The sequence below is a fragment of the Dromiciops gliroides genome, chromosome 2, assembly GCF_019393635.1.
Source record: "Dromiciops gliroides isolate mDroGli1 chromosome 2, mDroGli1.pri, whole genome shotgun sequence".
Lineage (NCBI taxonomy): Eukaryota > Metazoa > Chordata > Mammalia > Microbiotheria > Microbiotheriidae > Dromiciops > Dromiciops gliroides.
In genome coordinates this window covers 666,824,144-666,852,103 of record NC_057862.1, presented here as the reverse complement: position 1 = coordinate 666,852,103, position 27,960 = coordinate 666,824,144, and the positions used below count along the sequence as shown (strand labels likewise).

At 42.0% G+C, this 27,960-nt stretch overlaps 1 protein-coding gene across 1 annotated transcript in view; it reads left to right on the top strand.

The window, feature by feature from the left end:
* Positions 1–27,960, top strand: part of DNAH6 (dynein axonemal heavy chain 6) — a 211,021-nt gene that overhangs the window by 69,652 nt on the left and 113,409 nt on the right. The window contains exons 29-38 of the mRNA XM_043981262.1: positions 2,768–2,905; positions 7,139–7,306; positions 10,318–10,466; positions 12,896–13,003; positions 14,224–14,779; positions 16,860–16,982; positions 20,083–20,265; positions 22,994–23,137; positions 25,795–26,016; positions 26,321–26,468. Coding sequence (XP_043837197.1) covers positions 2,768–2,905; positions 7,139–7,306; positions 10,318–10,466; positions 12,896–13,003; positions 14,224–14,779; positions 16,860–16,982; positions 20,083–20,265; positions 22,994–23,137; positions 25,795–26,016; positions 26,321–26,468 — 1,939 coding nt within the window. The remainder of the gene's footprint in view (positions 1–2,767; positions 2,906–7,138; positions 7,307–10,317; positions 10,467–12,895; positions 13,004–14,223; positions 14,780–16,859; positions 16,983–20,082; positions 20,266–22,993; positions 23,138–25,794; positions 26,017–26,320; positions 26,469–27,960) is intronic.

The following is a 27,960-nucleotide window of genomic DNA, read 5'->3' as shown; positions in this document are numbered from 1 at the left end:
TCACTTAACCCCAATTGCCTCACTAAAAAAAAAAAAAAAAAAAGAAAAGAAGTGAAGAGCTTTTTCTGGGAGGGGCACCTGGTTCTATGGAGCTAAAACCAGGCAGGGCAGCAGGTACAAAGTGGAGAGCTGATTGTTATATTATTCCCTCCCTCCATCCCTGCCTCATGTGCTTGGAATGTGCCCCCTTGTACCTCTGTCTCCTAAATTCCTTAACTTCCTGCAAGGCTCAGATCAGGTACCCCCTCCTGGGAGAGAAGCCTTTCTTGATTTCCCCTTTGGGAAGAGTCTCTTTCCCTGCTATAATCCTGTCATCGTTTTTGCTGCTGACATATGCCCTCCTCACATCATCTTCTATTTACTTCTCTGGGTAAATGTTTCCTCCCCTCTCCAGTGGCTCCCCAAGGTTGAAGACTGGTTTTCTTTTTTCTTTTCTCTGCTTCTAATGCCTAGCACTCTGCCTTGCATAGAGTGGGTCCTTAAGAAATGTTTGAAAAATGGAATTGAATTGAACTTAGATGGGTGGAAAGAGGAATGGGTTTCAATATAGGGTGATTCACCTCTAGCCCCCACCCACTGAGTGAGTGGATATTAAGGAATCACTTTGCCCTGTTTTAAAACGTCAGCAAAGTTTCTACGCTGTATTCATACTCATTTGGGGGATATTCAGCAATAATAGTTTGAATTTAAAATGAGGATAAAATTTCACTGGGGGCAGGATGGTATGAGGTGACTTTTTCATAATAGCCACAAGGAGAGATTACCGCCATTACTTTGAGACATCTCCAGTTGGAAATTCAACATGTCCACAATGGAAATCATTCTCTCCTAAACCAAAACCCCCTCTCTCCTGTTTTTCTTATTCAGTTATTTGTCATGTCTGACGCTGTGACCCCATTTGGGATGTTCTTGACAAAGATACTGGAAGGGTTTGCCATTTTTCCATCTGCAGCTCATTTTACAGATGAGGAAACTGAGGCAAACAGGGCTAAGTGACTTTCCCAGGGCCACACAGCTCATACTTGTCTGACATCAGATTGGAACTGACTACAGGACTGACATTCCATCCACTGTGCTACCTGAGTACCTCCTCTCCCTACCTTCCCTATTTCTGTCAAGATTACTACCAGAGACTCAGGTTCACAACCTAGGAATTAGCTCAGTTTCTGTGCTGTCACATTCCTCCACTGCCACATCTAATCATTTTCTGAGTCTTGTCCATTCTCCCTCCATAACATTTCTCACATTTATCCCTTTCTCTCCACTAAGACAAAAGCCACACTAACTGAAGTCCTTATCATACCTCACCAGATTTTTGTGACAGTCTCTTAACCTTTTTTTTTTGCGGGGCAATGGGGGTTAAGTGACTTGCCCAGGGTCACACAGCTAGTAAGTGTCAAGTGTCTGAGACCAGATTTGAACTCAGATACTCCTGAATCCAGGGCCAGTGCTTTATCCACTACGCCACCTAGCTGCCCCCAAGTCTCCTAACTTTTTAACCTCAGTTTGTTAGCTTTGCAATTCTGAGATTTTCCAAATGGTCAAAATATGGCAGGCAGTGTATACCCTCACAACCAACCAATCAGTCAATCAACAAACATTTATGAAGTGCCTAATATGTGCTAGGTACTCTGATAAGCACTGGGCAAGCAAAGGTCAATAATTCTTATATATTAACCACATATAATAACTCCTAAGGACACTATTCTTTGATTAGTGATTTATTTTTGTGGGACAATGACTTGTCACGCAGCTAGTAAGTGTCAAGTGTCTGAGGCCAGATTTAAACTCAGGTCCTCCTGAATCCAGGGCCAGTGCTTTATCCACTGTGCCACCTAACTGCCCCCAGTAAATATTTTTAAAGTTCTTACCTATCTTAAAAGCATCCATTCTAGAGGGTTACAATTATAGAACCCCACACTTAGAGGAGACTTGAGGCCATCGCCTTCTGTAACGGTTTAGATGAGCAGTTCTTCAGTATTCAAACTGAGTTCTATGATTCTGTGTTGCTTCAGTCCAGATTTAATAGCAAATCCTCAAACAGTGAGTGATTTGACACATTTTTAGAGCCTCGTTTGGCTTGCATCCTAATGCTTCCATCTCCAGCTTTTCTTTCTTACTGATGTTACTCCTGATTGTCTCCATCTGGTGCGGAAGGAGACAGAGTGAAAAGGTAGGGCCAAGGGAATAAAGATGAGGATGGAAGATGCCTTCTCCAAGTCTAGACTTCGCACAAATTGGCTGAGGACACTCTAATAAGATGTCCAACCAAGCCTGTCAGTGAGAACCTACATGATCTCTGGCTTCCCTCAGAGGCAGCTAGGCAGAACACTGAACAGACCACCAAACTTGGAGGCTTTGAAGGCCATCAAAATCCATACCATAGTCAAGAAGACATTTGTAGAAAGAAATGAAAATAAGGTAGGAATTTCCAGGCAGAAATTGGTTTACAATGACTGGGGTTTTTTTTGGTGGGGCAATGGGGGTTAAGTGACTTGCCCAGGGTCACACAGCCAGTAAAGTGTCAAGTGTCTGAGGCCAGATTTGAACTCAGGTCCTCCTGACTCCAGGGCCAGTGCTCTATCCACTGCGCCACCTAGCTGCCCCCTACAATGACTGTTTTTAAGAGGCATCTCTCTAATTCTAAGATCCAACTATTTCTTACCTGCAGAACCCAACTTCTTCATTATTTAGATTAATTAAAATTTAAATTATGCCAAATTTGGCATGGGCCACGCTTGGTGAAATGGTGTTCTCTCTGTTCCAGATGATGGGAAGATTCTTCAGTGGTTTGGCTCAGTCAGGAGCCTGGTGCTGTTTTGATGAATTTAACCGGATCGATATAGAGGTTCTGTCTGTAATTGCTCAACAGCTGATTACAATCAGAAATGCCAAAGCTGCAAAGGTAAGATTTGGGGAGGTTGGGGACCAAATCATGGTACTCCCTGTGGTAGGCACTTAATTTATGGTAAGGTAGCTGGGCAGCCCATTTTTACACACTTAGCACCAGTTCTGTAGACATATTAGCAATGGAGTTGGGCTGCTTATTCCAGGCCATGCTCATCCCTCCATCCACTATCCCCTCCTAGTTTTCCCTCCTTCCTCCCTCTTTTGACACTTTACTTTCATCTGACCCAAATTCTGGCCCAACCCCAACTCAAGCTCCTTTGTTCCTGACCTCATGGGCCTCAGCCTAGTCGTGGCTTTGGTGCATGCATAGAGAATGGGGAAGCTTGGCCTTGGCCAGGCTGACCTCAGCTCTGTATAGATCACAGGACTGAAAGGTCCTCCACTGAAGGAAGTTTCCTTCCTCCCTCCAGAAGTGGCATGGGAAAAAAACCAAGGAACTAAATTTGTAATAAATACTGGGATACTATACAATCTTTTTATTTTAGTTCTAGGTAGATAGAGCCCTAGAAAACCTACATCCAAATCCTGCTTCAGACATTTACTAACTGTGACTGACCTGAAGCAAGTCACTTAACCAATCTCAACTTTAGTTTCCTCATCTACAAAATGGGGATAATAATAACAGCACCTATTCCTCCACAGATACTGTGCACAGATCAAATGAGATAACACAGTAAAGCATTTAACGAACTTCAAAATGCGTTATGCATTCTGGCTATCATGCTTATTATTTATTATTATACGAATGAGATGAGGGGGATGGAGGAGTGATGTGCAGTAACTGATAGCAAAGGAAGGGAGACAACATGGGCACAATGGGCATTGCCCGCTATGTATGCCAGGCACTGTGCCAAGCCAAGGATACGAATATAAGCAAAAAGCCCTTGTCTTCAAGGGGCTTAGACCCTAAGAGGAGAAAATAATATTTAAAAGGAAGGCATAAATATTTAAAACAACATAAAAGCAACAAAAACATAAGAGAAAACATATTATACATATTTACACGTATAACATGTAAAAGGGATTAAAGCAGCATATAAAAAGAAAACATATAAAACACATATGTACACACTTATAAATCATATAAAAAGGAACTAAAAAGTAGGGTGGGGTGAGGTGAGCAGAGGTATCCACAGGGCCAAGGTGGCCAGGTTCAGACACTCAGAAGTAGGAGGGGAATGAAGCAGAGCTGCCTGGGCCCTTTCCCACAATGGAGGTTCCTAGAAGTTTATCAGTGGGAGCCAGGGGCCTCCGTGGTGGAAAGATGTTCCAGGATGAGGCCACAATCAAGGGTACAAAGGCAAATGATGTAAAAGCCTCAGGAGGTTTGCAGCCTCTCTGTCTCCTCATTCTCCCCAAGTCCCTCTATCCCATCCTAGGTCCTCTTCACCTCTCAGCCCATGCATGACATCTCCTGTATCTGTCCCCTTCTCTTCGCTGACACAGCCACCTCTCTAGTTCAGGCCTTCATCACCTGATAATCATAAAAGTCTCACCCTTGGTCTCCCTAACTCAAGTATCTCCTCCTTCTCCAGTTCATCCTCCACAAATGCCAGTGTGATTTTCCTACTCAGCCAACTCCATTGGCTCCCTATGATCAAATGAGATAATGCTGATGATGCACTTAGCACAGTGCTTGGCTACACGAATGCTTGTTATGATGATGATCGTCAAAGGTCACCTCCTCTGGCATTTAACAACCTGCTCCCACATACTTTTCCAGCCTCATTATACAAGTTATTCATCTTCCCACACTCCAGGGTGTGATCAAACTGGTTTTCTTGCTCCTTCTCACACATGTGGGGACCAATTTTTAATTGGGGAGTATATTGGGGCAAGGAAGGAGACCGGCAGTCTCCCTCAAAACAGAACAAGATTTATTTTAACAAGAACGAACTTAAAAAACAAAACAAAACACAAACAGGATCACTAGGATCAAGGGAAAGGAAATAAAATGGGGAAAGGAAAATTATAATACCTGAAAAAATACCACGGCCCAGGAATCAGCTGAAAATACACAGCAGAACGCCTGTCGCTTTCTAGCTTCCACCTAGAATGCCCGATTCTCCTCCCCCAAACCTAGAAACACCCCACACAGCCCCAGCCAATGGGATGGCCGCTCTGACAGTCACATGACTGCCCTCACTAAGCTTCCAATCATTATAATTTTGCCAGGCCCATGTAGGCCTCTGTGAGTGGTGATGACGTGAGGTGCCAGCGCCCTGGCAACGGCTACAACCAGTGGGTGGAGCACCGTGCGGTTTGCGGAGCCCCAGGCCAGTGCGCTCGGAGGCATAAAACCCTCAAATAACAATTAATTCTTTACACACATGACCCACTGCCTCCCATCTCTGAGCCTTTGCACCAGCTCTCCCTCCTTCTTCACATCCACGTTGTATAACTCCTGCTTCCTTTCAAAACTCAGCTCAGTCACTGCCTTTTTTTTTGGGGGGGAGGGGGGAGCAGGGCAACGAGGGTTAAGTGACTTGCCCAGGGTCACACAGCTAAGTGTAAAGTATCTGAGGCTGGATTTGAACTCAGGTCTTCCCGAATCCAGGGCCAGTGTTTTACCCACTGTGCCACCTAACTGCCCCCTCAGTCACTGCCTTTTACGAGAACCTTTGCCAGCGCCTTCCCTCTCCCTGCCCTCAATGACCTTTTATTTTGCCTAAGATATCTATGCATCATTTCCCCTAACAGAATGTAAACTTCCCAAGGGGAGGAACTTTTTTTTTTTTGCCTTTTTATCCCCAGTACCTAGCATAGTACTTGACTCCTAGTAGGCATTTAATAAGCGTTTGTTTATTGATTATTGTTTATTGATTAATTCTATTTAGCTTTGACAAAGAAAAAGGAATATACAAAGAAAAAGAAAGGCAGGTAAAATATAACAAACACAAAAGCATGACATGATACTGTATCCATAGCATCAAGATGAGAGATGATTGTTGATGACTATTAAAGATAAGGAAGGAAGGAAGGAAGAAAACAAGTATGTGATAAGTGCCTACGATGTGCTAGGCACTGCGCTAGGTGCTTTACACAATTTATCTCACTAGATCCTCATAACAGCCCGGGGAGGTAGGTCTGATACAAATCCTGATATGAATTCAGTGGGTAGGAAGTATCCCAAAGAGGGTATATTGTAGTAGAGAAGATATAAGTCAGGACTGTAAGAGTTATTCCTAGGTAATATTTTTAGATAGAGAATGACCTTGGGAGGAATGGTCTAAGAATTGATCTCCCATTTTACATATGCAGAAATCAATGCACAGAGCTTAAAGTGATTGGCCCACAGATTATTATTCGATGTTTCTCTTAATTTTGGATTTTTTTTTTCAGGAAATGTGTTATTCTTGCTATTTGTTCATTTCTATGTTTTCTCAAAATGTAAATGATTTTAATTTTATGGCTCTATTTGAAACTGTAGTCCTCATTATGCTTAGTCATTTGTAGAAAGAAAAGAAATCCATTGTAAAAATTTTTGTTTAAAAAGAAAGAAAAGTCAAATCTTATGTCCTTGAGTCTGGCAAAAATTGCCTTCTCATTGCTGAGACCTCTCTAGCTTGTTTCTCAGTTTCCCCTGAGAGCTAGTGCAAAACCAAAATTTCTGCACTCTAAGCTCTATCCCAGATTCTGTGATCACCAAGCTCAGTTTTGAAAGTGTCACTCCTTTTAAAGGGGCAGATCGGTTTTTACTTTAGTGGGTCCTACACTAAAAAAAAAAAAAGAAAAGAGAGAGGGAGAAATGGGGAAAGGGGGAGAAGAGAGGGAGGAGAGGAAGAAGAGGGAAAAGAGAGAGAGAGAGAGAGAGAGAGAGAGAGAGAGAGAGAGAGAGAGAGAGAGAGAGCTTTCCATAAATACAGGCACAAGGACTTCTGGCTGGGAAAGGGCATATTACTATGCCCCTGTCTTCAAATAACCAAAATATCTGTTACAGATATTGTTTATTTATTACTTAGTTTCAGGTAGAGAATGACCTTGGGAGGAATATTTTAAAAACAGATCTCCTGTTTCACAAACAGGGAAATCAAGGCACAAGGGTTAAAGCAATTGGCCCGTGAATGCATTGTTTAGTGCTAGATCCAAGCCCAGAAACCCGCTGAGGGGCTAGGACCAGGGAAAGGAGAGAGTGAAGTCCAATATTAGAAGCTTCCTAACACCATCTGAAGATTTTCCAAAGTCTGAAGTGACAATATTAATAGAGTTCTCCCTCTCTTTTAAACAGCTCTCTCGGTTTATGTTTGAGGGGCGTGAAATAAAGCTGGTTATGACCTGTGTGGCATTTATCACCATGAATCCTGGCTATGCCGGACGAACTGAATTACCTGATAACCTGAAAGCTCTGTTTAGACCAATTGCTATGATGGTTCCAAATTACGCCTTGATCGCAGAGGTAAAGCTCACATTACAATCAATATTATTTTGAACACAAAGCATTGAAGTCAGGCTTTTAAGGGTGTCTTTTTATTTATCTCATTTGCGGCTTGTTCCTTTCCAAGCAAAATGTTTCCACCTTGGTGAAGGTTTGTATATTAGTGTTTGTAATCATGAGCACAAGTAGGTGTTGTTCAAGTTACTATTTTCTGGCAACTTCAGCAATATTTGTCAACCTCTCTAAAGATATACCTGGGGTATTTTGATGTACTGGGTTTGCTCACTTCCCTCTAGGAGAGAGAGATTGAGGGGGGGGAGGGAAAGAAGGAAGGAAGGAAGGAAGGAAGGAAGGAAGGAAGGAAGGAAGGAAGGAAGGAAGGAAGGAAGGAAGGAAGGAAGGAAGGAAGGAAGGAAGGAAGGAAGGAAGGAAGGAAGGAAGGAAGAAAGGAAGGAAGGAAGGAAGGAAGAGGAGGGAGAGGAGAGATGGCAGGTGAGGCAGGGAGAGAAATGAAAAGAGGAAAATAGCTGTTCTGTTTAGATATGGGCAGGAGCAGAACTAGACATGTGTTTTCCTCTGTATAAAGAACTCCCAGGAGAGGAAATTCCCTCTACCAATGCAGGTCATCACCTCTCTGCAACTTAGAGTCTGAGACAGCAGTCTAAGCCTGCAGTCCTTTTTTTTTTTTTTTTTGGTGAGACAATTGGGGTTAAGTGACTTGCCCAGGGTCACACAGATAATAAGTGTCAAGTGTCTGAGGCTGGATTTGAACTCAGGTACTCCTGACTCCAGGGCCGGTGCTTTATCCACTGCACCACCTAGTTGCCCCTAAGCCTGCAGTCCTAAGACACTTGGCCAGGGTCACACAGCCAGCATGTGTCAGAGGCAAGACTGTAATCCATGCTTTCCCAGCTCCAAGGCCAGGACTCTCTCCACTGCCTTCTTCCTCCCATGTAACAATGTTTACTTAGCATAAAGAGGCAGTAATTGTTAGCATATAGGGCAAATAGGTGGCACCATAGTGCACAGAGTGCCAGGCTTGGAATCAGGACAACTCATCTTCCTGAGTTCAAATCCAGCCTTGGACACTTAATAGCTGTATGACCCTGGGAAAGTCACTTACCCTGTTAGTCTCAGTTTCCTCATCTGTCAGATGAACTGGAGAAGGAAATGCAAAGCACTCCAGTATCTTTTCCAAGAAAATCCTAAACGGGATCACAGAGTTGGAGACTGAACAACAACAAGATATATTCAAGTCATGTTTGGGCTTGCATTACCCACTATAAAATCATATTAAATTGAGTTTTTCTTTATTATGTTACCTTACCTAATATTAACTTATATATTACCATATTAATATTTACCATATTAAATTATGTATATTACTGTCATTGATTGGTAACTAGTTTGGTAATTAACTAATTGGTAAGTAATTGTTAACTATTATGGTAATTAGCTAATTGGTAATTAATTGGTAAACTAAATTTCACAAATCTGTGTGGATTTCATGTCAAGGTTTCCTGTTCTTCATCAATATTTTCACAACAGAGTAGTTCTCAGGAAGGCATAAGTTCTTGCTATCCTTTACAGCAGAACCAGAAAAAATGCTTAGGCACAAGGGAGCAGCTGGGTGGTGCAGTGAACAGAGTGCAATGCCTAGAGTCAGGAGGACCTGAGTTCAAATCTTACTTTGAACATTCTTGTGTGACCTTAGGCAAGTCATTTAACCTTGGTTTGTCTCATTTTCCTCAGCTGTATAATGGATATAAATGAAAGCCCCTGTCTCCCAGGACTGTTGTCTCAAATGAGGAAAATAGCATGTACCTGGCACATAGTAGACACAATATAAATGCTAGCTACAATTGTTATTAGTGGACTTAAGAACTTTAGTCTTTTGCCCAGTCTTCTATATGTGTATACATGAAAGGCATCATGGTATAATGGGTAGGCAGTGGGTTTCAGAGATAGGAATAACTGACCTCAAGCCCTGCTTCTGATATATACTGTCTGGAGGCAGCTAGGTGGCGCAGTGGATAAAGCACCAGCCCTGGATTCAGGAGGACCTGAGTTCAAATCCAGCTTCTGACAATTGACACTTACTAGCTGTGTGACCCTGAGCAAGTCACTTAACCCCACAAAAAAATTTAAATTTAAATTTAAAATAAAACACCATCTGATATATACTGTTTGTGGGACCCTGGACAAATTACATAACCTCTCTGTGCATCAGAATAGACAGTGTAGAGAGGGTGGCAGTTTGCATTTGGGGGTTTTCTATACCAATGAAATCACCTCTCTCTCTTTCTCTCTCTTTCCCTCCCTCCTTCTCTCTTTCTCCCTCCCTCTCTCTCTCTCTCTCTATCCCTCCTTCCTTCTCTCTCTCTCTCCCTCCCTCTTTCTCCTTCCCTCCTCTCTTTCCCTCCCCATCCTGTCTCACTTTCTCCCCCTTCTTCGGTTCTCTACACACATGTCTATTTGGACATATATGTATTATCTTGTTTTGTGTGCACACATGTATGTGCATACATGTGTGTGCATGCATAATTCATCTCTAACTGCATGGATCTGGATTTGAGTTCTCTCCTTGATGCAGACTGAATATGTAATTCTGGGAAAGTCACTTAATGTCTCTCTGCTCTAGACAACTCTCTAAGGCTCTAAGTTATGAGAAGGCATCACCCCCTATTAGCAGAGAGAGTTTGGGAGTTCCCTCATCTAAGAATCCCCTTTACCAAGGAAGTCACAGATCCATCCCCTGCCCCTTTTATGTCATTCACCAGGGCAAAAGCCAGAAGCCAATGTTTCTCCTTCTCTGAAGAGTGACCTGGGCCATAAGAGTGAATCTTTTTATACATTTACTTTTAAAGTGCTGTAACAGCTCACAGATAAATCACAGACCTTATTGGGTATCTCAGTAAGATTCTTGTTTTAAAAATCATGGAATCACAGTAGTGTTAGGGCACTGCGCTAGTAGTTAGTGTATCAGTATGTCATAATAGAAATTCCATTAAAAAATTTTTTTTAAATTCTAGGTGATTTTGTATTCTGAAGGATTTGAATCCAGCAAAATCCTTGCAAGAAAAATGACTCAGATGTATAAACTTTGCAGTGAACAGCTTTCTCAGCAAGATCACTATGACTTTGGCATGAGAGCAGTGAAGTCTGTCTTGGTCATGGCTGGGTAAGAAGTGTGTTGTCATGCTCAAGTGCTGTCACAGAATAGGCCACATCAGCCCCTCCTGATGTTCCTCACTGCTGGACAAAATACAGTATCCCTAAGGGCTAACCATTCTCTACTCTCTCATCTGCACCAATGGTCCTCATTTGTCCCACCCTGTCTTCTATAATACATTCCTTTCAGGGAGTTTGAATACACAATAAAACAACTACAGAGTGAGGGAATTTTAGGGCCCAAACAATAGTTGGGTTAAGTCTAACACGTAGAATGAGTATTCCCATAGCTTGGTAAAGTACCAGGCACATAGTAAGCCTTGTGTTGTTGTTGCTGCTCAGTGATTTTGGTGGTCATGACCCCATTCGGGGTTTTCTTCACAAAGATATTGCAGTGGTTTGCCATTTCCTTCTCCAGCTCACTTTATAAATGAGGGAACTGAGGCAAACAGGGCTAAGTGACTTGCCCAGGCTCACACAGCTAGTAAGTGTCTGGGCCAGATTTGAACTCAGGTCCTTCTGACTCCAGGGCTGACACTCCACCGCACCACCTAGCTGCCAGATAGTAAGCACTAGGCTTCCATTATTTCTACTTCAGCAACCTGTTGATCATCTAGGTCTAGAATAGCAGTTCCTTAGTCATTTATCCCATATTTTGAAGGATGAAATTATCATAAAAACAAGTCACGGGAGCAGCTAGGTGGCGCAGTGGATAGAGCACCAACTCTGGATTCAGGAGGACCTGAGTTCAAATCCAGCCTCAGACACTTGACACTTGCTAGCTGTGTGACCCTGGGCAAGTCACTTAACCCTCATTGCCCTGCAAAAAAAATTTAAATTTAAAAAAGTTACATTTTTTCACATGTTCTGATTTTGGCACCTCTTCTCTATATAGCCAAAGTCACCATGACTAAAATATCATGCCTGGTTGGTGATATTTACCAAGCTCCTTATCAAAGTCCTCCTTCTGTCTATGTGGTCCATAGTGGACCTTCACAACTGTCTCAGTTCTATATCTCCATTCATTTATTCTGTCCAAAACGTGTTTCCTCCCAAGAACTCCTAGATTTATTTACATGAATATATCTGCTCAAAATACAACACTACCTACTCTACTTTCCCCTTTTATCTCTTCTGTTCCTGCTGAATAAGGCCTTCTGTTCCAAAGCCATGACTTCTAGCCTACCAGGTCTCATGATTCCTGAGGTCATATTTGCCTCCTTGCATCAAGAGCTCTAATTCATCCCTCTTTGTTACCTATCACCAGTGCATTCACACATAGACCATGCAATAGAGGAGTTTCATATCAGATTCTTTCTGGACATTTTCTTCTATGGTTTGTGGGTCCTGTTGGCCGCCAGTCTTCCTGTGTTGGGGACTACTCCCTATAGTACCAGGTTTGGCAGATCTTTGTGGGCAGATTCCTCCCTCCACTCCTTTCTGGTTCAAAACCATCTTGACCGAGTCAACATAAATTTATTAAGCCCCTGCCATATGAGAGGCACGGTGCTATGGGCGAGGAATTCAAAGAAAGGCAAAAGGCAGGGGGGCAACTAGGTGGCACAGTGGATAAAGCACCTGTCCTGGATTCAGGAGGACCTGAGTTCAAATCTGGCCTCAGGCACTTGACACTTACTAGCTGTGTGACCCTGGGCAAGTCACTTAACCCCCATTTCCCCACCAAAAAAAAAAAGCAGTCTGTGTCGTCAAGGAGCTTACCATCTCATGGGAGAGATGACCTGCAAAGAACTATACCAGCTTTAAGGGAAATCATGAAAGATAAGACATCTGGAGACATTCTTTATCTCTTCTTTTTAAATCTGTGTTCCACCATGGCAAGTGTATCCATATTCCCCTCAGAGTAAATGCATTATTATTATTATTATTGTTATTATTATTATTATTAATGATTATTATTATTATTGGCATTTATCTAATACTTTAGAGTTTGCATATGCTTTATATACATTATCTCATTTGACTCAGCAGTCTCATGAGTACATCAGCACAGCAGAGATGATCATCCCTCTTTTACAAATGGGGAAACTGAAACTCATAAAGATAAAATGACTTGTTCATGGTCACACAGGTAGTAAGTGTCAGAAGTGGGATCTGAATCTATGTGTTCCTAGCTCCAAGTCTACTCACTGGGCCACCTGGGCTGCCCAACCCCACCCCCTAGAAGCCAAAATCAAATGTCAGTAACAACCATGCATACATTTACATATGGACAATTGTCTGAACTTGACAGTATCAGCACCAATATGGCAAGCTTCATTTAAGACACAACCCACTGCTCTCTGGAGTCATGAGAAAAGGCATAAAACCCCTAACTTTTGTACCTTTGGCTAGTTTTCTATTCATATCTTGTTTAAGGTGGGATTTCAAAGAATCCAGGGGCAGGCTCCAGTTTTTAATCTTTCTGTCTCCTAAATTTAGGTCCCTCAAGAGAGAGAACCCGAACCTAAATGAAGAGGTTGTGTTGATAAGAGCCTTGAGAGATTCCAATTTACCTAAATTTCTTACAGATGATGCCCTTCTCTTCAGGTAATATTAGGAACAGTCATTTTCTTTTTTTAAAATAACATAAGAAAATAGTTGTTCTATTTTTTGGCTGAGAATAAAACTTATGGGGTGGGAAATTTCCTTCTATTTAGTTGCTTTTCTTGAAAATAGAATAATTAATAATAATAGCAGAATTCCATATACTCCTTATACATGGTCCACACATGTAATTTTCCTGAGGTAGGGAACTCCCAAGATGGTAGATGGTAACTGTTTTGCAATATAGCAGGTTTCCTGGGAGGTTAGAATCTCACCTAAGGTCACATAGGCAGTATGTAAGAGGCAGGATTTGAATTCAGGTCTTCAAAACTCTGACTCTATCCACTCTATCCACTCTACCCAGTATCACCCTCTGAAAGTTCTCTTCTTTAATATCTTTACTGTCTCTCTTGGTGAGCAAATCAGCTTCCTTAGGTTCAATTATCATCCAGATGCAGATGACTCTCATATCTCAATATCTGGCCCTACATCTCTCAAGAGCTTGAGTGCTATACCACTGACTCACTGGTGGAAATCTCCGACTGAGAGATGTAGGACTAGACCAATCATAAGGAAGAGTCTCAGAGCGGGACAACACTGTTGGGATGGTTTTTATTTTCTGTTTTTCTACTTTAGAATCCAGAAAGCTTGTGTATGACTTGAGAGGTCGTTGTGAGTTTATTGTAGCGTGGCCTGACTGACAATCTCCTAAAGAAAAATAGAGACCTATATTCCTGTGATGTGCTAACATGATGAAGGAGGTCCTCTTCTCTTTTATGAGAATATCAGTGTGTGCAAGGATGTTTTCTCTGACCCCAATATGGTAACCTGGTCTCCTCTAACAGCAGGGTATTATTCACCATCTACTGTGCATTCATCACTTAAGGAGACACTGTGAGATACAGACAAATATTGTCACTCCCTTAAGGAGTTTACAATCTTGTTGGAAAGATAAAACGAATACATAAATAATACCAAATAGCATGATATGTTGTAAGTGCCAGATTACACATAGCTATACACTCATAGCAGTTTTGTATTTCAAAGCAAGAGTTCAGGCAAAAAAGAGACCAGTGAGAAAAAAGATTCTTTTCAACCATTTGAATGTTAAAATGTGAAAATAGAATAGAAAAATAAGAAATAAAAATAAATATTCAAGTATCCAAGGAGGTAACCATGTTTTCTAATTGGCTAAAATGTTGTTTCTTTGTTTTTCTTGCCAGCGGAATTATTTCTGATCTTTTCCCCGGAGTCCTCATTCCGGAACACGATTATGGTATTCTGCAGTCGACAATTATAGAAGTCATGGTTGGACAAAAGCTGCAGCCCGAACCCTGTATGGTTCACAAAGTTATACAGTTCTACGAAACCATGCTTGTAAGACACGGCGTCATGCTTGTTGGGCCAACGGGAGGTGGAAAGACCACAGTTTACCAAATTCTCGCCGAAACCTTGGGGGTGTTGCATAGAATGGGAATCCAAAATTACTTTTACCAGCCAGTCAAGACATACATTCTGAATCCAAAGTCCATCACAATGGGTGAGCTGTATGGAGAAGTGAACAATTTAACCTTGGAGTGGAAAGACGGCCTGATGGCACTAAGCGTCCGAGCAGCGGTGAATGATACTTCAGAAGACCACAAATGGATCGTTAGCGATGGGCCGGTGGACGCCCTTTGGATTGAAAACATGAACACCGTTTTGGATGATAATAAGATGCTTTGTTTGGCCAATAGTGAAAGAATTAAACTCACCCCTTACATCCACATGATGTTTGAGGTAAAGTACGCCCGTTTCATTACTTTGGGCTGATGATATTAGTTAGGTTAGGATAATGCTGGTTGAATATTCTGTGATTCCACTGATCTGTCTTTTCCTCTAATCTTCAAACAGCTTGTTTCTTCTCTGTCTGGTATTTAAAGCTCTTCATAACTTGGCTTCTTCTAACCTTTCCACTCTGATGCTCGACACTCCACCACTCACTTTACAATCCAGCAATGACGACCTTCCCTTTACTCTCTACCTCATGTATATACACAGTTATTTGCATGTTGTCTCCTCTGTTAGGCAGGGGTGGTTTTTGCTTCTCATTGTATCCCTGTCACTTAACACATAACAGTGCCTGGGACAAAGAACGGACGAATCCCTGTTGACTGACTTGCTAAACATCGCCTGGCCTGTTATGTGACAGGGGAAGGTGGATCTAAGTGAGGGTGTGGTCCCAGGAAGGAATCAGGGCCAGTTTTTACCAGACTGGGATTAGAAACTTGGAGATCAGCCTCTGGGGTGCAGCTGGTGCTGCCAGCAGACAAGAAGGCCAAGGATACAGATAGTACATCTGAGTCCAGATCAAGAACACGAGTGTTCGCAGTCAAAAGGAGTAAAGAAAGCAGAAGCAGACCACCAGGGCAGAGGAGACCCCTTGGAGGATCTGACCTTGGAGAAGAGACATCACCATCTGTTTGGCCACCGTGCCTGAAGGATCATGGGACTTTTGCAGCCGATTTACAGCTGAAACCTTCCCTATGTATGGTCTCCCCAAGTAAGATGGAATCTCCTTGAGTATAGGGTCGGTCCTACAGTTCTATTTGTCTCCACGGTGCTTAGTACAGTCCATAGTTAGTCCTCAATAAATGCTTTGTTCCTTCATTAATTCATCCATTTGAATACCAGGCTATGTACACTGGGCACAATTTCCCCCTCCCCCTAAGCCTCACTTGGTTCCCTTAGCAGGGATAGCTAACAGTTAAACCTATCCATGTGCCATGGACTGTCCCAGCGTGCATAACTCTATTTTCTTAGGGTCTGGACAGTATTACATCACAGGATCATAGAACAGGAAGACAGGTTCCAGGCCTTCTAACCTAACCTATACAGAAGCAAGAACCACCTCAAAAAAAAAAGCCAACTTGGGGTCTTCCAGATTTTTTGTGATGACTTGCAGGGAAGGAGGATTTGCAGCCATTTCCTCTAGCTGACCTACCTGTGGCACAGACTTAACGTCCCTCACCATCCTGGCTGCCCTTCCTGGGCATCCTCCCTGGATGCCCTCCAGCCCATCTGTAGAGTATTGATGGTGCTGATTGGAGCATAGCCTCACATGGTAGCCCCACAGTATGTGCCTTCTATGGCAAAAGAGAACTAATCAACCAACTTGGGGGGCGACATGGCCTGGTGAGAGGGAGGGTGTCATGGGAGGTTGTTCTTTTGTCCTTTTTCAGTCATGTCTGACTTTCTGTGACCCTACTTGGGATTTCTGTGGCAGAGATACTAGAGTGGTTGGCCATTTCCTTCTCTGGCTCATTTTTACAGATGAGGAAACTGAGGCAAGCAGGGAGAAGTGAAGGCATTGTCAATGGTCCTTCTAGCCAGAGCAGACCAAACATCTTTTGCTTTGATAAGGCTATTTCCCCAGGCCTCTGAGGTGGAGCTGCTCATTCACCTTCTCTGTTCTTGCCACAGCTCACTTCTGCTTATGTTCTTCCTCTTGCCCTCCGAGTTCACATCCTGGCTTCACTCAGGTCCCACTGTGGCCTCCATCCTGTCCCCATCCCCATGCCTATGCCTCTCGCACATACAGTGTTATGTCTGTAGTACACATGGGCCAAAGAGGCAGAAAGACAGACATGGTTTAGGCCAGTTAGACCTCCATGAAATCTAGGTGTGGTGGGACTTTTCCTGTTCCCTCCTATAGTCTTTTCTTCAGATTTCTTTTTTCACCCCATATCTCACCACTTCTTCTCTTCCTTCCTCTGCCTTTTCATAAGTTGATACTGGCTCATCCTTAGCCAATAAAACAAGACTACAAGGGGCTGGAAAATAAATAGCTTTTTCTGGGGTTTGTTTTTTTCCATCTCAGGTACAAGATCTAAGGGTTGCTTCTCCTGCAACGGTCAGTCGCTGTGGGATGGTGTTTGTGGATCCTGAAGAGCTAAAATGGCTACCATATGTCCTGACATGGAAGTCGAATTTTGCTGATAAAGTAAGTGTCTGATAGGACCAAGAATTAGTTATTGCAAAGCCTTTAGTCTTACTGAGATTCTTAATGATTTAAAACATTTTTTTTAAGTGAGGCAATTGGGGGGTCAAGTGACCTGCCCAGGGTCACACAGCTAGTACGTGTTAAGTGTCTGAGGCTGGACCTGAACTCAGGTACTCTTGACTCCAGGGCCTGTGCTCTATCCACTGCGCCACCTAGCTGCCCCGATTTAAAACATTTTAAAATAGTACCTCTCATACCACATAAATTTTTGGAAGGCCTCCACAGGGGTACACAATCCTGCCTTCTGATTTTATAGGAAACAGTCATGCAACAAGAACACTCCCTAACACAATGAAATGAGATTGGTTCTTTTATTGAATGAGATCAAGAGAGCCAGCCAGTATTCTCACACGAGAGAACTACCAGGTTATACTAGTGGAAAGTAATTAGGGGTTTGGGGGGGCTGGTGAGGGGGGAGGAATGTGTCTGGATGTGGTCCCCTTGTGTGAAGCACTTCCCTTTCTGGGGGCATGCCTCAGAATGAAATTCTGAAGAGTTGCTGTGGCATAGGAGTTTCTTAGGAATGTTAGGATTAGGGATCAGTGTCATTGCCTCTGACCTGAGGCATATAGAGTGCTTATTATTGATGGATCAATGATGCCTCCAGTTACATTTCACCACGATCCTCTGGTGTATAGTAACCAGGGCTGTGCTGATAAATGCTTAACAAGAAGCTCACTCCCCTCGCCCAGAAAGTTTGTATAGCACACCCTTAAGTTGAATCTGTATCATTTATATTCTCCATCACTTTCTGAAGTCTAGACGATCAATAAAACAGTAAAACAAGCCCTAATTTGTACATTTCTTTATTTCTGAGGTGTAAATGCTCGCACTGAATATTTGACATTTACATCTCGAAAACCAGTTTGAGCATGCCCCTAATAGTAACTTATACAGAACACCAAAGGGTATTGTGGGTATCATCCAGACCAAGCTGCCTGTTCCTCTCTATCAGGCTCTCAGGACAACTGGCTGCCAATCACCCCTTACCCCTATCCCTTGCTTGGCTGGTGCCAGTTTCTAGCTGCTTGGGTGTGTGAGTGTGTCCCCACCAATCTGGTTAATCATCTTGGACCCCCTCATACAACAGCTGTTCCCATTTCATGGCTTTGAATTGTGTTTCAATGAATCACTTGTCCAACATCATTTGCTATGTAGCTGACTTGATGTGTCTCCCAGGGAGGTGAAAATGGACAAATGGGGGCCAGGGTAGTTAGTGTTATGTGTTATTTTAGAAAAGCATTTAGAGTCATCAAAGGAACAAAAGCTGATAGGAATATCAAAGCATTCACCATGTTTTCACAAACTAGGGCTGTTGTTCAATCCCCCTAACTGTCAACCAGGTCATCCCATTTGGATTAGCATCTAGGCTGGCATCTATATGCCAGTCCTCCATCAGGGAGAAGTTCAAACTCACTGGCTTCTGCTCAATGTGAAAGGAACAGATTGTTCAAGTGCTTAGGGGGATCAGATACTTACTAGCTGTGTGACCCTGGGCAAGTCACTTAACCTCTGTTTGCCCCAGTTTCCTCATCTATAAAATGAGCTGGAGAAGGAAATGGCAAACCACTCTGGTATCTCTGCCAAGAAAATCCCAAATGGGGTCATAAAGAGTCAGATGTGATTAGAAAACGACTGAACTGGGTACTAGCCCAGTCTATGCTGTTAATCATCCTAAGAGGGGCAGAGAGCATGTTCTCACCTGGGTGCCTTTCTGTATTACTTAATCATTTGGTTGTGTTGAATAGAACCTTGCTTATTAAAACTACAGGATTAATGAGGGAACCTTTTTAATCCCTGTGATCTCACTTACTCATCTGCTGGAGGAGATCTCACAGCTCTGCCTGGGCACAAGAGAGATAGTCTTGTCCTTGGGAGCAGAATTCTGCCCCCCCATCTGCCTCAGTCTACCTTTCACTTTCAAAAGTCTGCATGCCTGCCGAAGCACCACCTCACCATCACCCAGAGCTTCTCTGCCCCTCAACTACAAGAGAAAGGGAAGATTTAGTTACAGAATGGATTCAGGTTATAGATTTGTCACTAGATGGGACCTTCAAGGCAATGGATTCCAACTCTACTCCTATGGAAGTTAAATGACTTGTCCAAGAGTAGTAAGCATCAGAGGAAGGATCTGACTCCAGAGTCAGTGTTGGACCAGCTCATAATAATAATAATAATAATTATTATTATTATAATTATAATAATAATAATGGCTAACATTTATGTAACACTTATGTAGCACCTCTGCTATGAGCACTACTGAGTGTTCTTCAGGGCTGCTCACCCACCTTTGGTGTGCACCTTCACTCAACTCTCGCCTGTAGCATCCACAGCAACCACACCCCAGTAAACTGGGCTAAACCAGATTGAGGGTAACCAGCAGGCCTTCAATCCATTGGTGAGTTAGGGAGGTATCTGCCCCAGGCGTGTAAAGACTTGCCCCAGAAGAATGGGTGGATGAGAACAATTTGTTCCCACAACCATGAAGGTGGCTGACGCAAACACTGTGGCGTCCATAGAGCTTGGTCAGGCACTAAAGATGCCAAGGTTATCCACTGCACCCCTGGCCATTGCCAGTTATCTTGACTCTTGTCCTGCCCCTGGACCCCAGTGACTCTGGGAGAGAGAGTGAAGCTGATGACTTTCTGCTCCTCTGCCTCACTTAAATCCAATTCACGCACAAGTCAAAACATCACCTGTGATGTCATTGTTCCTCTTCAAAAACAAAGGATGGACAAAAAGCCATGTGCACGGCATTGTGCCGAGTGCTTTACAATTATTATCCTCCTTAATCTTCAAAACAATCCAGAGAGGTATGTGTTATTATTATCTCCATTTTAAAGATGAGAAACTGAGGCAGAAAGAGGTGCAGTGATTTGTCCAGGCTCACACAGCTAGTGAGTGTCTGAGGCTGGATTTGAACTCAGGTCTTCCTGACTCCAGGCTCAGCATCTCTCCACAGCACCGCCTAGTGGTAAATGCATGAAATGCACTATTATGGATATCTTCTAGCACTATGAAGTTCATTTTTTCATTTTAGATGAATGACGAAACATGGGAATATCTATTAAGTCTATTTCAGCGTTATGTGGAACAAGGCCTAAAGTTTGTCACTAAAAAGTGTGCTCAAGCTATCCCTCAAGTGGACATCAGCAAAGTGACCACCCTCTGCTGTTTATTGGAGTCCCTCCTATTTGGGAAAGATGGGCCCGACTTAACTATGGTATGAATGTTGGATTTAATTTTAGCAAAGTGGAAATAATTTTTATATCTTGGGGAAATTTTTTCTTTTTTATACAGGAAGACCTGGCATTTTTTCATGCACAATTATAAATGAGCTCTAAGATGACAATGTGGGTTCTATTTACTTCTAGGAGAAACACAGTGGTTCTTTTAACAGGTTAAGCATTGAAGCAAATTCTGAAAATGCCACCATTTTCTAAGGTTTTTTTCAATCCTCATTCATTCAACAAATACCCCCTACATAGACCATACCTTGGACATCCCACTTTATCTCACTGGAGTTATACTAGATGAGGGAGCAGCTACGTAGCACAATGAATAGAGCACTGGCCCTGGAGTCAAGAGGACCTGAGTTCAAATTTCACCTCAGAGAAGTGTTACCTGTGTGACCCTGGGCAAGTCACTTAACCCCCATTGCCTTAAACATCTGGGGCCATTTTCAGTCCTCCTGATGTATATCTTTTTGGGGGGGGGTGAGGCAATGGGGGTTAAGTGACTTGCCCAGGATCACACAGCTAGTAAGTGTCAAGTGTCTGAGGCCGGATTTGAACTCAGGTCCTCCTGACTCCATGGTCGGTGCTCTATCCACTGCACCATGTAGCTGCCCCTCCTGATATATATCTTGCCATTGGACCCAGATGGCTCTGGAAGAGACAGTGAGGTTGGTAACCTCACACAGCCTTCCTTCACTTAAATACAATTCACTCTAAGTCATGACATCACCTCCTGATGTCATGGTCCTCTTCAAGTATGAAGGACTAGCAACAGCAATAACTGGAGGACATCTAAAGCTTTTCCTGATGCCAAAATTCTGTGACCTTGATTTCTGCTCGTCTTTATCTGTGATCTTTATAAGGTAACATCATATGCCCACGTGAGCTGTTATTACTATTGGTGTTAGTCTTCTATTCAGCTCATAGGAAATCACTTGTGCCTAAAATTAAGCTGGAGTCTGAGGATGAATCTGGTGACATTTCTATTGCTCGTAACCTAAAAAGTGAGCCCCCCCCCTCAAAAGCAGGGCGAGTCCCATATTTATTTAAACCAATGGCAATCCCACGCAGAAAATCAGTCCCATGCACATGAAAGTCAAATATGCAAATAAACATGCAAAGGATTAAGCAGTGGTTAGTTAATAAGCACTTAGTATGTGCCTACTATTTGTCAGACATTGCACTAAGTACTAAGGATATAGAGTAAGGCAAAAGCCACTCCCTGTCCTCAAGGAGGGACTCCTACTAGGGAGAGACAGCATGCAAACAGCAATATATAAACAAGCTATATGCAGGATAAATTGGAAATAATTAATTTTTTAAATTATAAATTTCACACATACATGAAAAAATCATTTCCATATACAAAGTAAAATATAAAAAGGGTAATATCTAAGTCAACAGAAATTTATAGGGGGGAGAGAGAAAAGGCCACTGTGAGGGGCTTGTAATTAATAGTAATTAATCAGGGACTTTAGAGAAAAGTCAAATAAAGGAGCCCACGAGGAAAGGCCATCTTGACATCTGAAAGATTTGGGCAAAAAGGGAGTCATGGTTTAGGGGTGATCACTAAGAAAATGGGTTAGGGGCTTATTCCTGAAGTTTATGATCCTGCCTCCCATTGCCCAGTGCCTCCTCTCTGAGATTACCTTTGTTGAACAAATCTGCACAGGGCACTGAAGAAGGGAGGAGAGGAGAGTGATGAGGAGAAGAAGAGGGGACCAGGGTGGGGATGGTGAGGTCCAGAGTCAGCATCTTACTTCACTACCCTCCTTCGCCAGGGCTGTAGGCAGAAAAGAGCCTCATAACCTTGAAGCAAAGAATAAAAATGAGCTGTTACTATGAGCCACGTCCAATCCGAGGTCACCCTTGGAAGAGTCTCCAGAAAGCGTAGGTGAATAAGTGCAGCTTTAGCTCAGCACAGTCATACACAGGGGAGATGTTCAATAAATCTCTCGATTTGCAGACAGGCTGAGGAAGATGTTGGATGTTTAAAGGACCAAACAAGGAACTCTCCTTGGGGGGAATAGTCAACCCTCAAGCATTTAAAAGTGTGGGTCATTTCTATTTTTGGCCTCTGATGTCCCACTCCATGAAATGGACACGATGTTTGAATAGAACATCTGATACATAACTGTCACTTTAATATTGATTCTAAGAGAAGACAGTGTAGCACGGTGGAGAGACTGTGGAATGTGTAATCACAGGACCTGAGTTTGAATCCTGGCTCTGCACTATTTGACTGTGTGACAGTAGGCAAATTATTTAACATCTCTGGGTCCGGTCTTCCTCATTTGTCAAAAGAAGAGGTTAGTCTAGACAGAATCTAAGGTCCCTTCCAATTCTAAGTTTATGATCTATGGACAAAGTAAAAATAATCAGGGGTCAGATAGGGAATTTTTAATTTGCACCAGCAGAGGTAATGTGGCTCTCCTCTGTATTTTGTCACTCTATAATTATTTATCCCTGGTCCTTCCAGGCTTATGCAGAAGTAACAGCATTTATAGAGTGCTTAAGGTTTGCAATGTGCTTTACAAATATTATCTCATTTGATCTTCACAACCCAGGAAGGCTTATCCCTATTTTATAAGACTGAGGCACACAGCAGTTAAGTGACTTGCCCAGGGTCACACAGCTAGTAAGTGCACATCATTGTTGACTGCTTTTCAAAGGTTATCTATAAACTGTCTTCAAGGACTCCATTTGGTCTTTTAGGAACAAGGAAAATTAAACAGCATCCTATGCCAGACATTTGCATTTTGCTATTTGTGGTCAGTGGGTGGAAACCTGACTGAAATCTACTGGGATGCTTTTGACACCTATGTCAGACAGCAGTTTGAGGATGCTCCAGAGGCCAAGGTAAGGAAAGCTATAAAGTCAATAAGAATGTGGTGATTCTCAATTACCAACATGGGATTTCAAGAAAAGATCAAAAAGGCTAAATCATGGGAGGGTCCTGCCTCTGTTTGAGGAACTGAAGGCGGATCTTGCTCTAAGTTAAGAACTTAGAGGTAGGAGGTCTCCTGAATCCTGAATGGTGTTTGGTTCGAACTTCCTCCCTGATATGGGAAAAACAGACACATACACAGAGAGAGCAAGAGAAACAGAGACAGAGACAGAAAGAGAGACAGAGAGAGAGAGAGGCAGAGACAGAAAAAATAGACATGAAAAGTGTTAAGTTTGAAAATTAAGATAAAGTGAGAGACAGTGGTCTAAGCACTATCAATTTATTAGTTAGGCTAGCAGGAACCAATAAATTGGGTCAGTGGCCTCTCTCAATGGCTGAACATCCTGAGGTAGGGCTCACCAACTTTCAATATAATTTTGAGGAGTACAGAATTGGGTACATGGGGAAGACAGTATGATCGGTTACAGGGTAGACAGCATCATGACAGTGGGATCAATATGACCGATAATTTTAAAGTACTCAGGTTAGCATCCATGGGGCTAGTAACCACCCCTCCCTGACAATTAAGGAATATTAATTGTTTTATGGGACCCATCCACATCTTGTCATGTTTGCTAAAGGATCAGAACTACCAAACTTGCTGTCTCCTTGGAAGAGATAAAAACTCCCCTAATCATTCAAGGACAGACAATATATTTTGTGGAAATACATCAGATTAGCTTGTAGGGCTTCAAAGATAGATAAGGTATGAGGGATAGTTTTCTTTTAACTAAACCTCTAAATTAACTTAGAGGGAAAACTGAATTCCTGGGCTCCTCTCAAGGAAGTTAGCTTTAACAATCATACAAAATAGGTCAGAATAGGATCAATTGCAGAATAGAATCAACTATAAACTAATACAGAATCGTTTTAATTTCTTCAAAGGCACTGGGGGAGACGGTCTGCCATTAAATTACCCAGTAGCTTGTTCCCCTTGCCTCGCTCTTATCTCTTCTGCCTTCTCTCCCAGTCCAGGCTCTGGGTATTTGTACTGTAGTTACAAAGCCAGAAGATAGAACAGTGGTTGCCCATCACAATTGATACAAATGTTTATTTCAAAGAAAGAAAAAGAATTCAAAAGAGCCTTTTTGATTTGATAGCCTTTGTTTCCATGTAAAACGTATGGCAAAAATATTTATAGGCTTGAAAAAACTATTTTAAAATAATTGTATTAATAGATTTTCTATCCCTTACATTTTCCACTCTACTGCTTCCCCTTCCCCTTCCTCTCCCAGAGTAATCCCCTATAATGAAGACTTTTTAAAAGGAAAAAAAAGTTCAAAACTAATGGACACATCAAAAAAGACTGACATTATATGCAGTGTGCCACACCCATAGTCCCTCACCTCTTTGGGCACAAGCTCCATCATCATAAGTTTTCATAAGTATTCAGATAAATTATCATACCAAATGCCTGGACTGTTGGGAATGAATTATCCCATACTTTCAAGTATAGCTGAGATGTGCCATTTTTTGAAATGCTTGTTCCCACAACAGATACTGTACACTATGGTTATCTAATGGAAAAACTTTTCATATAAGTTTCATCATCCTCACTTTGAATTCTTTGTTGTTGTACCTTCTATTTCCTTTGTAGTCCTGTGTTGTTTTCCTTGTTTTGCTCCCTTTACTTTGCATCAGTTCATATATCTTCTCATACTTCTCTGAATTTGTTGCTCCTTATGCCACAGTAATAATTCATTACATTCATGTGCCACAATTTGTTTATCCATTTTCCAATCAGTGGGCATCTACTTTTTTTCTAGTTCTTTGATCCAGTTCCCAATCATAGTCAATAATATTTGTAAAATACTTAGCACAATGCCTGGCACATCATAGTCATTATATAGATGGTTGTTCCTTTGTCCACTATCTTTGCTACTATAAAACCTACTCATATAAATATTTTGGTACAGACAGGGATCTTTCTTTTTATCATGGACCTGATTTGGGTATTTGCCTAGAAGTAGAATCCCTGAGTATGAGGATGTAGTCTTTGTCATTGTCTTTGGAAAATTCCAAATTGTTTCTCAAAATGGTTGAACCAAGTGACTATTCCATCAACAAAGTATTAGTGTACCTGTCTTTCCACATCCCTCCTAGCATGAAGTACTTCCATCTTTTGTCATCTTTGCCAGTTTTTTAGATAGGAGTTAAAATTTGAGTATGATTTTGATTTATGTTTCTCTTATTAATGACGATTTGGAATGTTCTCTCATGTTTTTATTAGTTTGTAATCCTTTTGAGAACCATTTGTTTATGTCCTTTTACTACTTATCTATTGGGAAATGGTTTTTGTTCTTAAATATGTTAGTTTTCTATATGTCATTCATATTAGACCCTTATCTAACATATCCAATGATTTTTTTCCCAGTCATCTTAGTTGCATTACTTTTGTTCATGCAAAAAGCTTTTCAAACTCATATAGTCAAAATCATCAAATGTATCTTTCTGTTTGTCTAAGTATTCACCTGCCTAGACCAAGCTGTCAATGATGTACTATCTACTTCTCTTCCCATTTTTATAGTAATGTGCCTTTTTAAGGTTTAAGTTTATTGTTGTTCCTTAGCTCCCAAGCTCTGGTGATCTGTGGAGCATTCATATGGATTATGATACCAAACGCCTGGACCCTTGGGAACGAATTATCCCTCCCTTCAAGTATAACCGAGATGTGCCATTTTTTGAGATGCTTGTTCCCACAACAGACACTGTACGCTACGGTTATCTAATGGAAAAACTGCTTGCTGTCAAACATCCCGTTCTCCTGACTGGAACCACTGGGGTTGGCAAGGTAAGAGACCTCTGGAGTTCAAATCTTGCCTGTAACACACACCAACTCTATGACCCTGGGCAAGTCACTTCACCTTGCTGAACCTCAGTTCAGACAGGGAGAAGTGGACCCAGTTGGCCCTGAGGTCCCTTTATATCTTAAATCCTATGCTCCTTCACTTTTTCTTGCTCATCTCACTAACCAGTTATTTGATGATTTCCTTTATCTGGTAGAGAACTTTGTTATCTATTGTGCAAAATTTTTACAATCCATTTTTTAAAGTATTTTTATTATTAAAATCCCTATTTTATTTTATCCTTTAAAGTCTGTGGTTGCCCGAGGATTGCTGAACAGAATACAAGACCAAGCTGGGTATGTTCCTGTCTACCTCAACTTCTCTGCACAAACGTCATCAGCAAGAACACAAGAAATCATTGAGTCAAAACTGGAAAAGAAAAGAAAAAACATTCTAGGTAAGGGGGGCAGCTAGGTGGCGCAGTAGATAAAGCACTGACCTTGGATTCAGGCGGACCTGAGTTCAAATCCGACCTCAGACACTTGACACTTTCTAGCTGTGTGACCCTGGGTAAGTCACTTAATCCCCATTGCCCTGCCAAAAGAAAAAAGAAGAAAAGAAAAGAAAGAAGAAAAAACAAACAAACAAACAAAAACATTCTAGGTAAAAAGAGTGGTTTTGTTTGAATTGATATTTTCCCCCCAAATAAATAGTAGTTAAGCCAATAGATTATTAAAATAAATGACATAGTAAATTAATAGTTGTATAATTTCTTATCTTAATGTGAAAATGATAGGTTCAATTTAAATAGTGCTTTAAAGGTTTCCAAAGTGCTTTTACTTACATCATTTAAGCCTCATGAGAACCCTTTGAGGAAGATACTCTGGGTATTAATGTCCCCAGTTTACAGGTGAGAAAAATGAGGGTCATGTTCATGATCATTGATAATAGCTAGCATTTATATAGCCCTTTACGGTCACTAAAGTGCCTTTTAATCATCATCCCGTTTTATCCTCACCACAACCCGAGGTGGCAGATGCTGTTATTATCCCCATTTTTCAGATGAAGAAACTGAGGCAGAATGAGTTTAAGAGACTTCCTCAAGGTCCCATAGCCAGTATGTGACTGAAGCAGAATTTGAACCCAGGCCTTCCAGTCACAGGTCCAATGCTCTAGCCTCTGTGCCACCTATTAAGTGCCTAACTATGGATCAGGCCCTGCCCTTGAGGATCTCACAATCTAATGGGGTCCCTGCCTTTACAGAGATTATAGTCTAGTAATGGTATAAGATATTAATGCAGATAATTCTAACACCCAGTATTACATGCAAAATATATTTGTTGTTGTTGTTCAGGAATTCGGTCCCATCCAACTATTCTTGACCCCATTAGAGTCACAAAACAAAGTGTGAATTCCGAGGTCTAGGTAGGTGTGTGTGTGTGTGGGGGGTGTTAGCAACCACAGAAGGCTTCATGGAGGTGGCGTATGAGTTGGGCTCAAGGATAGGGATAAATCCAACAGGATAATGGAGAGAGGGAATGCCTTCCAGACTTTTGGACAGTGAGAGCAAAAGTCCCAAGGGAGGAGAATTCCAGGTGAGTATGGCTGGAGTCTATGGTGGGGAGTCACAATGTGAGCAAAGGGATTTGGACTTTACTCAGTGGTAGCAAATGGGATAACATCCAGAAAGGCTGTGCCAACCTGAAAGCACTAGAGAAATGTTCTTCAAGGCAATTGGCAGCCACTGGGGACTTTGGAGCTGTGGCTGTCTCCATCTGCATCCTGGAAGTTTAGACTTGGAGGTCCCACTATTTATCCCAAAGTCATCACATCCAGAACCAAACTCTTCCATCTTCTCCTCTTTCCCCTTCAGTTTCCTGGCCTCTGCCAATGGTTCCACCATTATCCCACTTTCCCAAGCCTTAAATTTCATTGTCGACTTTGATTCA